Raw genomic sequence first — 17,283 nt, 5'->3', positions numbered from 1 at the left:
TTCTGGACTGAGTGAAAACGTAAACAAAACACATGGAACGCTGGCTTCAACTCTTGGTGTTTATATGTGCTTCTAGTTATACAATTTCTTTGCGATAACCACTAAGATAAATTGTTGAAGTTCTTCAACTATATTTTGGAGACGTAAACTATCTAATGTTCAACAACCGACGGATGAAAACGATTTTCTATAGGTAAGTCCTCCACCTTCAATTTTTGTTTTACATCCGCCGTTTTAAGTTCATCATCGCTTTCAGGAAAATCATAGTTTTGCTATTTTATTATGAACACAAAATTTTCAAAAGGATAAGTTAAATTTAATTCGAGAATTTTGTTCACACAATTTATCTGAAATAAATTATTATTACTTAATGTAATATACGGAAATGACTTCATGAATTTGAATTCAAGCGTCGCAAGTTAACTTTAATGTGGTTATAATTAATATCTATTTTTTTAATTTGTATTATTTACATTATAGTTAACTTAAATGTTAATACATCCTATTATTTTAAATTTGAACATTTAATTGATTGCTTCTGTTCGAAAACAGTTCAAGAAAATTTGTTTTAAAAAAAAAATAAAAATAGATTATTTAACGTTAACTCGAAAAAGTTTATAGTGAACGACAGAAAATTAAAGTTTATAATTAAGTCTTACTCTTTTAATCAATGTTTAAATTTACACAAAGAATAACTCGTTTCACAAGGAAGAACGGATACACTTGAAGGCTGGACACAAAAGAGAATTTATTGAAAGACATAACTAGTTACATTACACGTTTTGAAATTTCTGCGCACGCACCACTCGACACTCAAACAAAAATTAAAATAAATAAATGAATAAACGTATTAATTTTGAAGTTATAAATTGAATTTTAAACATTCCGCCCGCCTTGCCGAGCACGTCGGCAATAAAGAAAACGATATGAAAAGCGGTAACGTCAAAACAGATAACTTTGTGAAATGAAAATAAAGAATTCTATATAAGAAATAAATCGCGACCTTTCGTCTAACTGTCCACATGGACTTACAAAATGTGTACAAAAGGGGTTACCGAAATCGAAAGAGTAAACGCAAAGGGACACAATTCATTTGACAGTTAAACAAAGCATTGAATCGAATTTGAACAGAGAGTTAACGAAAATTACGGTATCAAACTAGGAATTGAAAAATGAAAACATGTACCGTCGACAAAAATAAGAAATAAACAACAAAATTGCAAGTAAGTGAAAAATAGATATAAACATATATCTTCGTTATGGGGAATTAAACAAAATCTTTAACAGGGAAGTACACATAACTTAGCGATAGGACGAATTAGTGTGGTAGTAGGCGTCTTTATTGTGGCAATCCTAACATTGCCATCGGAACCGGAGTGAAGCTGAAGAACTCGTGCCATCAACCATTTAGCTGGAGGGAGTCGCTCATCCTTGACGAGTACCAGACTTCCAATCTCTGGTAGGATTCGTTTATCAAACAATTTAGTCAAGTTCTGGATTGATTGAAGGTAGAATCTTTCCCATTTTCTCCAGAAATCCTCTACCATTCGTCGAAGAGCTTGCCAGCGAGAGAGACGAGATACATTTTCGTCTAAGAGGGACGGCTCGGGAACGATATTAAGAGCCGAACCAATCAAGAAATGAGCTGGTGTAAGAACGTCATAATTGCTAGGATCCTCGGAGATTGCACAAAGAGGTCTAGAGTTCAAAACAGCCTCAATTTGAACTAATACAGTGTAGAACTCCTCGTAGGTAAGCAGGGTAGCTCCGACAATTTTTTTAAGGTGTGTTTTGACGGATCGTACTCCAGCCTCCCATTTTCCGCCAAAATGTGGTGCAGCTGGAGGATTAAACCTCCATTGTGTCCCGTCGTCGCTCAAGATTCCAGCAATGTGTTTCCACTCCTTTGAAGCAGCTGAAAACATTGTCCGAAGTTCGCGGTCGGCGCCAACCAGATTCGTTCCGCAGTCACTGTATAAATATTTACAGAGACCTCGACGACCGGAGAATCGCTTATATGCTGCCAGGAAACCCGATGTTGAATAATCGGTCGCAATTTCGAGGTGAATGGCCGATGTTGCTAAACATATAAACAATACTAAGTACCCTTTATAAGTCTTACCGCTTCGCCCTCGGAAGGTTCGAAGCTGAAAAGGTCCAGCGTAGTCGACTCCGGTGTTAGTGAATGGTTTGGATGGTGTGACACGTGAAGGGGGCAACTGTCCCATAAGTTGCTGGCTCGCCTCCGTCCGTTGTTTAGCACAGATCATACATTTTTGGATGAAGGATCTGATCGGAACGCGACCACCGACAATCCAAAAACGACGTCGTATTGACGACAAGGTTAGCTGGGTCCCTCCGTGCAATGTGCTCCGATGGTGAGTGTCTATGATTAATGTTGTTAATCTGGATTCTTTGGGCAATATAATCGGATGCTTCTCGTCCCAATCCAGAGTAGCAAATCTAAGGCGACCAGTCACTCTAAGAAATCCTTCACCATCAAGGAATGGAGTAAGTCGGTACAACGAACTTGAATTCTTTACCACTCGTCCTTCTTGCAGAGTTCTGACTTCTTCGTCGAAATGAAACTTTTGACATTCTCGTATCCAGAACATAAGACCATGGTTAATTTCTTTTGGTGAAAGAACTTCTGTAACAGAATCAAATTTTAGTCTGTTGAAAATGCGAAAGCACCAGGCTGTGACGCGAAGAAGCTTATTAAGCGTTGAATATCGATGTTTCAGGTCCCAGCCATACATGACAGATGCTGTATGAATAATTGGATTAGAACGTTGCTCTCGTTTTGCCTCTGGTGGTGCTGCTGGTCGACCGGAAGGTCAGTTGGACGAAGGTAGAGACAACCATGAAGGTTCTGACCACCAAAACGAATCATGCTGGAATCGATGTACGGGAACTCCTCTGGAAGCGAGGTCAGCAGGGTTGTCTTGACTCGTAACATAGGACCACTGAGCTTCGGGTAATTCCTGGATTTCTATTATTCGATTACGGACGAAGTCCTTCCATCTGCTTGGGTGGCTGCATATCCATGAAAGGACCACCGTCGAATCACTCCACAGATGGATGGGAACATCTTGGAAGTCTAAAACACTTAGAACGCGTTTCGTCAACCGCACCAGAAGAACAGCCGCGCATAACTCGAGCCACGGGATAGTAACACTTTTTAAAGGCGCCACTTTTGTTTTAGAACCAATTAACGAAATTACAACTTTACCGGGTTTAGTTACACGAAGGTAAATGACTGCTCCAAACGCGTTATTAGAAGCGTCCGCGAAACCATGCAATTCAATGGAAGTGACGTCGCTGTTCATCCCAAGCCAGCGCGGTACGCGAATAGTTGGAATACCGCGAAAATCGTCAAGAAACGACGTCCACTTCGAAACCAAGTCGTTTGGTAAAGATTCATCCCAGTCGAGTTTGCGCGTCCACAATTCTTGCATGAAAATCTTCGCTGTGATTATCAACGGAGACAACCACCCGAGAGGGTCGAATAACCGCGCAATAAATGATAATACCGAACGTTTGGTAAGTTTTACAGAATTTTCGCGCGTAAAGTTCAAACTAAATAGAAATTGATCGTCTACTTTATTCCAGAGAAGTCCGAGCTCGCGAGGAGAGTGACCATCATCAATGTCTAGGGTACTCGTTTCTGCGATGAGATCAGAAGACAATAATGTAAGAGCCTCCGAACGGTTCGAATTCCACTTATGCGCGTTAAAACCGCCCGCCGTTAACACTTGGTTTAGTTGGAAGATTACCTCCTGCACCTCATCAATATCATTCCCTCCGGAAAGAATGTCGTCAACATACGTGTCTTTGATAAGTATCACCGCGCCGAGAGGTTGACGAGAATGATGTTCGTTCGCGAGTTGACGAAGGCAACGAATTGCCAAGTAAGGCGCGCATGAAAGACCGTACGTAACCGTGGTGAGTTCGTAGCTCTTAAGCTTTTGCGAAGAGTCTTCCCGCCACACGATCCTCTGGAATGGTAAATCATCCTCATGCACCTTGATCTGGCGGTACATTTTCTCAAGATCGCACGAAAAAGCTACCGCGTGGCGCCTCCACCGCATTAAAACGTCTATTAATTCGTTTTGGAGTTTTGGTCCCGTATGAAGGCAATCGTTTAGTGACACTCCCGTTGACGTTGGTTGGGACCCGTTAAAAACCACCCGCAATCGCGTGGTCGAACTGGTTTCACGAACGACTCCATGGTGAGGTAAATAATAGTTCGGAAAAGTTAATTTCCCAGAAACATGCCGCATATGTCCCAATGAAAGATACTCGCTCATAAATTTACTACATTCGAACTTGAGCTGTTCATTTTTCGCGAACCTTAACTCCATTCGGTTGAAAGAACCCACAGCGACCGAATAAGAAGTTCCGAGCTCATTAGGCGACTTCCGAAAAGGTAACCGTACTAAAAATCGACCGTTCGAATCTCGCGAATGAGTTTGTGTGAAGTGCTCTTCACACTCGCGTTCGTCAGATGAAAGACGCGGAATATTGACGGTATCATCTTCTTGCTTCCAGAAGCGCTGCATCACGTCGAGGAATTCCCGGTCGATGGAACATTGAAAACCATAAGAGCTCGAATGATTAGAAGGTTGTTCAGATAACGCGCCGGAAAGAACCCAACCGAAGGCAGTTTGCTGCGCAATTAAAAGACCGTCTTTGCTCTTTAATACACCGTTTTGAATTATTTTTGAATAAAACTGAACTCCCAGTATTAAGTCGATTTTTCTTTCTGAGGTAAACTCTGGATCCGCTAAAGGCAGGTCACTCATTTCAATCGGTAAGTGTTTAAAACGCTTTTGAGGCAAATAAGACGTTAATTGTGGTAAAATTAAAGTTTCCTCTTCGAAGGAAATGATCGGATTCAGTCGCGAAACCGAAACCGATACCGATACCACGCCATTGGTAACGCAGGTACGCTTCGACCCGATCCCGGTTATAGGAACGTTCGCTGAACGACGTTGAAGATGAAGCTGTTGAACTAATGTTTCGCCGACGAAAGACACCTCCGAACCTTGGTCAATCAACGCGCGAACTATTAACGAATCTCCGCGGGGCGAGATGATCCGCACTAAAGCCGTGGCAAGGAGCACCGAAGTCTGAAGGTGATGATAATGCACGACATGGCTTGATGACGGAAGTTGTTTCGCTGGAGAGTTCGATTGTGGATTGGTGTTTTTATTATTAAATATACGTGCCTCGGGAGGAGCTTCGTGAAGGGTGGAATGATGGGGCTTGTTACAGAACCGACACCGTTTAGAAACTCGACATTTTTTAAACAAGTGTGGCCCCAAACAATTAAAACAGAGACCCCGTGAGATTATTAAATCTGTTCTTTGAGACGCATTCCGTGTTAAATACTCTGGGCAACTGGCAATGTAATGAGCAGCGCCGCAAGCCGAACATCCCGAAGTTGGAACGAAGTTGGAACGAAGCGTTGTGAGATTTGAAATTAAAATTTTTATTAAACGATTGCGTAACTCTTTTATTATTTCCAGGCAGCTTTTCGATCGCTTCAAGGGTGTAGATCCTACGAACAAGAACTTCCTCAAACTCCTCGAATATTGAAGGGTCACGATAACTGCTAATGGACTTTTCCCAATCTTTAGCCGTTTCTGAATCGAGCTTGCGAACAATCAAATAAACCAAAATATTATCCCAATACTTTATCGGACATCCCAACGACTCCAATGTCCCCAATGCTTCTTTAACTTCCCCGAGAAGTTTCTTCAATTCAGAAGCTGATTCAGTTTTAAGAGAGCGCGCCGACAACAATAGCGTTAATTGTGTGTCTACCATAACGCGACGATTTTCATAACGTTCTATCAATAACGTCCACGCCCGTTGAAAATTGTCGTTGGTAACTAATAAGTTCTTAAGTAATTGCGCGGGTTCATTAATAAGGCACATTTTTAGGTAATGAAATTTCTCAACGTTGGAAATATCATCGTTGGAATGTACCATTGAGAAAAACAAATCACGGAACTGTGGCCAGTTACTGTAACTACCGTCGAAAACCGGAAGCTTAATTTGAGGCAGTTGTCTCGAACGCGAATACGAAGGTGCAGCTGCTGGTTGAATTGGTTGTGGACTCGAACAGTTCTCAACCGAAGGTGCCACCGATTGCCTGCTTCGAACCGAAGATGCTGCAGAGGATCCCCTTAAGGACCGTAAAGATTCCAAAAGAAAAGTCTTTGCGTCCAAATACGCTTCCTCACAAACCGCGAATTGATCGTCCGAAAAGTATATAGTATCGGCATATTCGACTTTACAAGGGATTAATTTCTTATGAATATTAAAAAATTCATTCCAACTGACTTCTAGTCGATCAAGTCGACTTTTAAGATTGCTGGTTGTCCAGTTACCTCTCCCCATCTTTTTTGTATTGTCTATAACGCGAGAAATTGTACCGAAAAAGTCGTTTTGTTGCTCGAAAAGCGCGTTTATGTCTCTCTTTTTTTCTTCAGTAGACATCTTGAATGCGAAGAAATAAAGTCTCGTTAGAAAATATCCGAACTAGAATAATTAACTCCGTACCGAAAGAAATTAGTTATAAATAATCTATAATATTAATCAGAATCGCCGCTAATTCGAAAAAGATGTCCGCAAGTTAAACCGTACGCACATCCGCGAGTTGATCCGGCTCGAAGGACCAAAAAATGTTCGAAAACAGTTCAAGAAAATTTGTTTTAAAAAGAAGAAAATAGATTATTTAACGTTAACTCGAAAAAGTTTATAGTGAACGACAGAAAATTAAAGGTAAGTTCCGCGATATGATAATGTTTATAATTGAGTCTTACTCTTTTAATCAATGTTTAAATTTACACAAAGAATAACTCGTTTCACAAGGAAGAACTGATACACTTGAAGGCTGGACACAAAAGAGGATTTATTGAAAGACATAACTAGTTACATTACACGTTTTGAAATTTCTGCGCACGCACCACTCGACACTCAAACAAAAATTAAAATAAATAAATGAATAAACGTATTAATTTTGAAGTTATAAATTGAATTTTAAACACAGGTCAAAGATAGAACATCTAGAAAACTATCTATTTCCAAAATGTCAAGATTTAGGTCCAGTTGAAATTCTATTAAGTGTTTTCTAATTATTTTCATGGTTTCGTTAATAGGTACATTGGTGTAAAAGTTCTTTATGTCAAAAGATATGAGTTTACTTTTCTTATTAGTCTTAAAATTATCTAGCTTATTGATGAGGTCTTTGGAGCTCTTGATAGTATGTTGAAAATACTCGTGAAAAACGTCATATAAGAACCTTTGAATGAGTTTGGCAACCTTGTATGTGGGAGTATCGTTATTGCTGATGATGGGTCTAATACTTTTATCATCCTTATGCAACTTTACCAAACTCTTTAAGGTCGGAATTAATGGATTCATTACGGTAGAATTGTACGATGTAGTGTTGAATTTTATTAAGTAACGTTCTTTTTCATATCACAGATGTTATTTTCTTGGAAAAACTTTTTGGTTTTATCTATATATGAACTCTTATCCATTATTACATATCCGGCATTTTTGTCGCCCAAGCTTACAATGAGATTTTCACTAGAAATTTTATTTTTTAGCTTTTTGACTTTATTTAACAAGTTATGGTTTTGTCTATTTGATTTGTTATGTTTTTCTATGTCTGGTATGAGATCATGGTTCTCAAAGAAAATTTGTTTGATATGTGGGTTAGAATAAAGTTGTGATTCTATTTTTATAGCAATATCTATAGGTTTGGTTGTATGAGGTAAGGAAAATTTGTGTCCTAAATTGAGGATTTATTTATGTTCTAACTTTTGTAAGCTTTTAGTTTGATAAGAAATTTGACTAAACAATACCGAAGAAACGACGCTTGTCGAACATAAAATTCCGATTCGATTTTGAAATTTTTCCATTCACTAATAAAACATATCGCTCCCTTCAGGATTTTGAGAAAAACCTGATATATGTTTTATACTTCGTTTTGTGCTTTTGAGAGTTGAAAGAAACTGATTCAATCCAACTTAGCCATACATACAATTTTTCAAGGTCTTTCACATAACTGACGGTAAAACTCATTTCATTTTGATTATTTAACGTTTTTCACTAACTTCATGGTATTTCAAGTCGTGCCTGAAGAAGACAGCCAAGCTGTCGAAACATATGTAGCACTGATTGCAAAAATAAATAAAAGATTTCATCGTTAACCTATATATATTTTTTACCCTAATCCGTAACGATGAGCCTAAGATGAGCGTATAATGGCTAATGGAAGCCATTATATCCAAAAAATATGTATACAACGTTGAATTTCGACAATTTAAAACGAATTTCAGGGTGTTCACCGTATTCGTTCTTGTGTGAGTAGTTGAGTGTAATTCATTTTAACGTGGAACGTTAACAAAGTTTTAATATTAGTGTAATAAAGTGTTTCTACAAAATATGAAAGGGTAAGTAGTTAAATTGTTTAAATACAGAAAGTATCCTATATCAACCGTATTTTATCGAAAATAAGACTTTGAGAATAAACGGTTTAGATGACTTTTCAAGATCGTTTAAGCATAAGCAAGCAAATAGATTAGTATAATAATTTTATTTTCTTAACAGATATTAATATGGATAAACGAAAGATTAGACCATCCACCTCACAAAGCGGGGATGAATAGTCTCCACCGTCTTCCTCCGGGGAGAGTAAAGAGCTTCATATTAAGAAAAAAGATAAAGGTCTATTCCCAAAAATATCAAGAAAATTGGGAAAAAGAAGTCGCGTTTAAGGGATGGTTACAACGCAGCAAGAAAAGGCCCAATTATGCCTACTGCAAAGTATGTAGCAAAGACTTGGTTTGTAAAAAATCCAAGCGACTTAAATACTCTCAATATAAAAGCCACATTACCAATGCGAAATCTATTTCGCAACAAACCTTAAAAACTACGGCGGGTTTTCAAAAAAATATAAATTTCCATGATAAATTACAGACTGCAGAGATTGGGTTTGCTGCATTTGCTGTAGAGCATAATACAGCGTTTAATGCGATGGACCATTTATCTGAATATATTAAAAGTAATTTTCCGGATTCAGAAATTGCAAAAAAAATTTGCAGCAAAAGAACTAAACTACTGCTGTAGTAAATGGGGAGTTTTAGTTTTGAAACTACTTTAGATTTGTTACTGCATAATAAATTTTCTTTGATAGTTGACGAATCCACTGATGTAGGTGTAATCAAAAACTTGGTTTTAGTTGTGCGCTTATTTAACACAAATGTAACCGATTTATTCTTGGGATTAGTTCCTGTAACAGATGGTACAGCTGATGGACTTTATAAAAGTATAGTTGATTTCTTTGACAAATATAATATCAATTACAAAGAAAATTTAATTGGATTTGGCTCTGATGGAGTCAATGTAATGATGGGCATACATAATTATCTGTCAATAAAATTAAAAAATGATATACCGTATTTATTTTTAATTAAATGTACATGCCACTCATTTAGTTTGTGTGCAAATAGTGCCTGTGAAAAATTACCCGAAACAGTAGAGTTACCTGCCAAAGATATATACAACTATTTTCACCAAAGTTATAAAAGACAAAACGATTTTTCATTATTTCAACAATTTGCTGACGTAAAACCCGATAAAATATTACAGCCATCTCAGACAAGGTGGTTGTCTTTACATTTACTTGTTAAAAGGATACTGGAACAATACAACGCTTTAATATTATACTTTACACAAGTTTGCTTTGAAAAAAGAAATAGTTCAGCTGAATGTATACTTGCAAGGTTAAAAAATCCTTCCATTAATTAAACTAAAATTAGAACTAAAACTAGAACTAACACTAGAAACTTTCCGGTTTTGCCGTGCGTCTTTTAAGAAAAGGTTTGTCGTTCCGGATGCCATGTTGCAACCTTCTTCAGAAACTGGTTCGAAGTCACGAAGAAGGTACAAGCGAACAGCAGGCAGATATGAAAAACAATTGAATAAATCGAAATTGACAAAAACAAAAAGAATAGAAATCGCCGAAAATGTATTAAAAAATACAGTGAATGTTGCAACATTCAATTTTATTATTAGTCAGTTACGAGAACAACCAAAAAAGACCCAAGGGCGACACTTTACGTTGCAAAACAAAATATTTGGCTTAACAATTTTCAAAAGTAGTCCAAGAGCATACCGCTTACTGCGAACGATGTTTGCTTTGCCAACTAGGAGGACCCTTATGAATTTGCTGAGTCAGGTGCCAATTGGAGTAGGAATAAACCTACATTTAATGGAAGCTCTACGTGAGGAGGTGAACAACATGAAACCTCCAGATAGATATTGTTGTCTTCTCTTTAATGAGATGTCTTTACAATCTGGGTTGACGTATGACTCAACATTAGACATGATTGAGGGTTGGGTGGATTGCGGACGAGGACAATCTCCTCAATTTGCAGACCATGCCATGGTATTCATGGTAAGAGGCATTACCAGGAAATGGAAATAGACCTACGAAACAATATAAGGGAAATCGTTGTTATATGCAATAGTATAGGCTTAAAAATCATAGCAACTGTTTGTGACCAACTCTCCACCAACAGCATGGTATTAAAAATGTTGACCGAAGAAACGCGTGCCACATTTTTTCGGCTAGGGGAGGAATATAAAGGTTTTGGTTTTGTGGTTGATGAACAGGACATAGCCATCTTGTACGATCCCCCTCATCTCTTAAAGGGACTGAGAAATAATTTATTGAAGTATGATGTCATGTTTGAAAGCGGTGGTGTGAAGTACACGGCATCATATAAACATATTATCAAGTTATATGAAGTAGATGATGGGGACCATGATACCAGAATGTTAAATAATTTAAGAACAGAACACATTTTTCCCCATAACAGAAAAAAAATGTCTGTGAAACTTGCGGCACAAGTTTTATGACGCAGTGTTGGTTCCATTATGGAATGGATAACCAAAAATGGTAATTATTTCTTACTTTACGGTAATATGATGGCATATTAATTTACCATTTTTGTTCCTATTTCAATAATAATTAATTTAATATTTATTTTCTTTCAGCACCTGACAAGATGCCACCCGAAGCGGAGGGGACGTCTAAATTTATTTTGTTTGCGGATAAACTGTTCGATTCGATTAATGGATCAACAGTTTCGGCTCAAAACGAGAAACAATTGAGATTCGTTGTGTCCGAAACTTCACCACACGACGAGTTTTCGATGGGGGCGAAGGTTTTCTTGAAGAGTAGTTTGTTCAAGAAGGCCGACGATAGATTTTTTGTTCCCCCAACTGTTAAAAATTGGCTAATCACTATTGAAGGGTTTGAAGCGCTGTGGAAAAAGGTTTAAGTCAGTGGAATGCAACATCTTGTACCAAGAAATTTTAACCAATTTTGGAAACCAATGCATGGTTTCCAAAACACAAATCCAATACCTGCATTTTTTCGCCACAGTTACAAAACATTAGTCATCAACAATTATTCCTCCGCACAATCGCCAGGAGCCAATTGTGAATTAGATGATTGTGATCCTGTGTTGGAGGGTTTAGAGCGGTTGTTGTCGTCAGATAACATTGAAAGAAGCGTGGAGCCAATCATTGTAGATACTAGCGTTTACCCACGGAGAACTTTAGTAACCCCATTGGCTGCCCTTCAACACACGTATATTGCCAGTACCATGGCGAAAAAAATATTGAAAACCATGGATTGCAAGGTTTGCAAAAAAGACCTATTGTCGGAGGTGGTGTTAGCCGATCATGAGCTATTGGAAGCGAGGGCGTATTGTCGGGATGGCTATTGCGACCTAATACAGCTTTTATTAAATTATTTGGAACTTCCATAGGTATCATCCATCAGATCTTAGTTGCAAATTGCATCAAATCTGGTATTCAACAGTTTTGAGTATTCCAACTGAGCAAGTTGGAATTATTACACAATTTATGTGTGAAAAACATAAATTATTTGAAGGATATGTCCGTATCTTTGTAAGATATTACCTTGTGATGTGGTTGAAAAATGTGAATAGTATTTTAAATGGCAAGGAGTCAAGATCGGCGTTAATCAATGATGACATTAAAAAAATAGCTGCCTTCAAGTGCTAAAAGAAACAAGCATCAAGAAAAAAAAATGCGACAAATATTGTAGTAATCGTATATTGAATTGTGTATACAGGGTGTATCTGAATGACATGCCCAAACTTCAGGGGGTGATTCTTTAGGCAATTTTAAGGGTACTTTGATATATAAACCATGGGCGACTTGGGCTCCCCTAAGGAGCTACACCCCTCCAAAAATGGCGGAAAATTTTGGTTTAATTTTTTTTTCTCAAAAACCATAAACGCTAGGGAAACGAAATTTGGGAAATATGTTTAACTGGTAGTAGGGCACGTTTTCACCCTATTTGTACTTTCAACCTATCCTTGTAAATTACTAAACGTAACCGCCCCCTTTACATTTATGCTAAATTTTTTTATGCGGATGGTAAATACATTAAAAAAAATTACATAGGTAGATGAAAGTATCCTAAAACTTTTTTGTCTCTCTAAAATTTTTCCAAAAACGACTAATTTTTGAGAAAAAAAATAATAAAGCAAACACTGCCCGTTCAACAACAGGGTTGTCGATCAAAAGTTGGAATGAATTTTTAATGAAAATATCTTGGTAGGCTTTGCAATCTCTGTCAGAAATATTTTTTACGTTTAAATGTCAGTGGTTTTCTTACTATTATTATTGTTTTTCAAATTAATTTATGAATAAAGTTCTACCGCATTTACGCTCGTTCACTCGACGTTTCAAAATTTTAAATAAAACAATAGTAATAGTAAGAAAACCACTGACATTTAAACGTCAAAAATATTTCTGACAAAGATTGCTAAGCCTGCTAAGACTTTTTCTTTAAAAATTCATTCCAACTTTCGATTAACAACGCTACAGCTTAACAGTTAGTGTTTGTTTAATTAATTTTTTTCTCAGAAACTATTAACTTTTCGAAGAACATCAGAGAGGCAAAAAAGTTTTAGAATATTTTCGTCTATCTAAATAAAATATTTCCAATGTATTTATCATCGTCATAAAAAAGATCTAGACAAAAATTGAACGGGGATGGTTATGTTTAGTAACTTAGAAGGGAAGATTGAAAGTACAAATAGGCTCGAAACATGCCCTATTATAAGCTAAACATATTTCCCAAATTTCATTTTCTTGGTGTTAATGGATTTCGGGAAAAAAAAATAAACCAAAATTTTTCGCCATTTTTGTAGGGGCGTAGCTCCGCAGGGGAGTCGAAATCGCTGATAGTTTATATGAGAAAGTACCCTTAAAATTGCCTAAAGAATCACCCCCTGAAGTTTGGGCACGTCATTCAGATACACCCTGTACAATTGTATATAAGTTGTTATGTATATTTGTATTGATTAGTTTTAAGTTTAATATTTTTTGTGTATATATATATATATATATATATATATATATTTGTGTATATATGTATTTTTTTGTGTATATATATTTTTTACAATTATTTTTGTTATATTTATTACATCCTTGCTTTTCACCCTAACTGTGTGGGTTGGGTTAACTGAGTGAATATGTATTTTACTTATGTAAAATACGTTTTCACTACTACTTTCTCACCAAACCAATACATTTTTTAAATATTTGAAATTTAAATATTTCAAATAATGCGCCAACGCTAACAGCGCCTTCTGCGGGGTTAGGGAACACTACATACACGATTGTGTATACGGAGTTACCGTCCCCTGTTCGACACTCTCAGGGGGTGACACCAAGGTTTATATATTAAAGGTTGTCTAGGTTCCTATGCTGCAATACTTTGATTTTAGTTTGTGGGCGAGGGGCAAGAGCAGGAGTGTTTCGTGACGTAAGCGATCACGGATTGCGCACGCAACCTCATGGCCATATGGTGCTCCATGCATTTGTTTAATTTGAATTGCTTGGCGGTATTATTTTCCACATGTGACGTAATGCGCAGTATGGTTGCGTACGAACCTAAGCAACCTTTTATATATAAACCTTAGGGGTGACACGACATAGGAATAAATTTATCTAAGTATGTAGTTCCCTGTCACAACGATGGGTGGCGCTATCGTCGATCGTTCGGCAATATTCGGCATTGTTCGTCCTTCCCGAGATTTAATAATTGAAATTTTAATCACTTATTTTATAAATTGTTATAATGTTACCTAAGTAATGTATATATGAGAAAAAAATTATATATGTAATTATCCTGTATTTACATGACTTTTTGAGAATAAATATCAAGAAAAAGAAATCGTAGAATCGTCATGGCGGTATTAGTCATAGTTCTTGCTTGACGTGTTTGCTTCGCATCATGTCCAAGTTTTAGTTAAACTACGTTCGTTTATATATATAACATTATTGTATTATAATAGTAATAGTTATAACAGTTAATCTGTGTGTAATTATGCCTGCAATCGCAGTACGTATAAGATTATCCTAGCAAATATATAATTATAATCCTGTCAGATGTTCGTAATATAATAAAAAATAACTTAGAAAGATTAGTAGATATTTAATTTATGTGATGTAATTATCATTTGTTAAAAGCTAATTCGAGTAATAATAATAATTTGTAATAATTTTGAAGTGATTAGGCCACTTCATTTACTCTAGAGAATATAGGGTTACAATAAATATTATTTGATTGTAAATAAATGAGAGGTTAAAATTTTATTAATTTTTTTATTAGCAAATAATTATTAAATAAATAATTATGTCCCCGATAAGTTGATAAAATTTTCAATAAGTTCTTAAGCTTGTAATTTATAAATCATGACCAGAACCATACAATTCAACCAGATTCAACATAAGTAATTAATAGTAACTTTTTTTTATGTTGTTATCCTCACATAGTAATAATTAAATTTAAATAATTAAAGTAAATTAAATAACTAAAAAAATCTTGATGTTAAGTTCTCACAAGTTCTAAAAGTATTATTTAATGCTTATTATTTTCAGAAATTTATATTTTAAATGTCTAATAAATCCTTATGTACAGAGTTGTGTGGACGAACAATGTCCTACAAATTCATTGCCGCCCAGAGATCGACAACTGTTCTCCTTTCCAAGATCAGACGATCTGCGGCGGAAATGGTTAGAAAGAATGAGCAGGCCTGATCTTATGGAGTTATCCCATGGTCAATTACATGGGAGAAGGCTTCGCGTTTGTGAGCGGCATTTCAACAGCAATCAGTTCCAAACGTCAGCTCGGAAGAAGTTGTCTGCCCACCAAATCACTCGACGTGTTGTAAATTTAAAAGATAGATTGAATCCCTTTATTTAAACCAAAATTTAAAATAGAAAACTGTAGACGCATTAAAACGTTCTGATGTAAAGTATTATAGGGGTTGATTTTTTCACCCCCTTGTAATAACATTTTAGGGTTATAAATATCGTTAAAAGGTGTCATTTTATTAACAACAATTATCAGCCAAATTTCATTCTTCTAAATTCCTCCATAGTAAATTTACTAAATATTTTTTCCCTAACTTTAGAGGGCTGTAACTTGGAGGAGAAGGGGTTTTGAGCAAAAAGTTATATGAAAGACACCTTAATTTTTGTTGAAAAATCAACCCTTGAAATCTTTCGCATCAATTTAGAAATACCTGTATATTAGAATTTAGGGTTTTAAATAAAAAAAAAAGTTTAACTTTCACACCTAAAAGTGTGTATTTTGCATTACATACCCTGTATCTGAAAATAAAAAAACTACTTTAAGGGGTGAAAATAGAAAAATAATTTTGTCCAGCTAGAATGGGCAAATACCCCATTGTGCGACGGGGACAGTAGTGTCACAAAAAAGTTAAATTCCGTTAAACCCTACGTGACATGTTTAATAGAAAAGGTAGATAAGTGGGATATATCCCCCCCATGACATCTATCGACTCCGCCATCCTTTTTAAAATATTAAAATTGTCCAAGACATTCGAGAAATAGAAAAACCAGAATTTGATTTAAATCCCAGATCGTGACGTTAAAAACTAAATAATATTTTAAATGTTTTGTCGTTATTGATGTAGATCGAAAAAAGATTTAGTTTTCAACATAGCCATCTAATAATTAAATATAATTCCTTATGACATTGCCTAACATTAAAAGAAACATTGAGCAATCATAAAGAAATTTTTAATGGATTTGTTGGCTTGTTTTCGCTACCTCATACTGATTCTAATGATAATCAGTACGATAACTTACTGAATTTATACCTGCCTGACATTCCACAAGAAAATATAAAAATTGAAATAAAAATCTGGCACAAATATTTAAAAATTTCTAAAGACATAAAAACCAAACGTCAGGCGTTAGCATGTTTAGAAGCTTGTAGTGAGAAGGCCTACCCAAATATGTACAAGCTTCTAAAAATATTTTGTACACTTCCAGCAACTACTGCGACACCAGAAAGGACCTTTTCTACTTTGAAACGTATTCAAACTTATTTGCGGAACTCAACAGGTCAAGTCCAATTGAATGGACTGGCTATGTTGTCGATCCATAGAGATCAACATCTTTCTACAGAGGAGGTACTGGATAATTTTGCACAAAAACCGAGGCGTTTAGCTCTCAATTTGTAATTTTTTAAATTCAAATATGTATACATACACATATTTCAATAATAGTTTTTTATATCCCCCCCCCCCCAAGGGTCAAGTCTGGATACGCCACTGGCGTAGATAATATATTTGCAAACGTAAAGGAATGCGGTTTAGAAGCAGATATCAACAACTGTTTGCAACGAATTATATCTAATTCTTCATCCTGTTTGCTGAATAAAAATAATAATAGTGCCGAGGAGTTTAATAGTTTAGTAAATAAATTTATTGGTGGTAAACGAGTATGTAAATATCATTAGTATTTTCCTTTTTTAATGTTCAGTTTTGCAGGTCAATTTCTCTTTAGGGGGATCCTATCAACTAAGGTGCCACATTGCAGCAATTTTGTTCAATTGTCGTGACCATTATTTAAAGAAAATTGCAGAAAATATGGGAAGGAAATTAGGACACTACACTAAAAAGTGTTGTGAACAAAAATATAAAATGTTTATGAAATGGCGAAAGGCGCAGCAAGGGAAAAACGTAAAAGGGTCACACCAGTTGCACTACAAGCGGACAGCGACTATGGAGATGTTGAATTATCACCACAAGAAGAAATTGATAGAAGAAAAGAAGTTATATTCAATTTATTGCAAAAAGCAAAAGAAGACGCAGATATAATAGAAGTACGAACTAGAGGTCA

General features: G+C 36.1%; 1 protein-coding gene across 1 annotated transcript; it reads right to left on the bottom strand.

Annotated features, from left to right (window-relative positions):
* Positions 1-2,837: 2,837 nt before the first annotated feature.
* LOC139431383 (uncharacterized) lies at positions 2,838-4,805 on the bottom strand. Its single transcript, XM_071199042.1, has one exon. The coding sequence runs from the start codon at positions 4,803-4,805 to the stop codon at positions 2,838-2,840; it is 1,968 nt and encodes a 655-aa protein (XP_071055143.1).
* Positions 4,806-17,283: the final 12,478 nt, after the last annotated feature.

The sequence above is a fragment of the Onthophagus taurus genome, chromosome 8 (assembly GCF_036711975.1).
Source record: "Onthophagus taurus isolate NC chromosome 8, IU_Otau_3.0, whole genome shotgun sequence".
Taxonomy (NCBI): Eukaryota; Metazoa; Arthropoda; class Insecta; order Coleoptera; family Scarabaeidae; genus Onthophagus; species Onthophagus taurus.
This window is presented reverse-complemented; position numbering and strand designations above follow the sequence as displayed.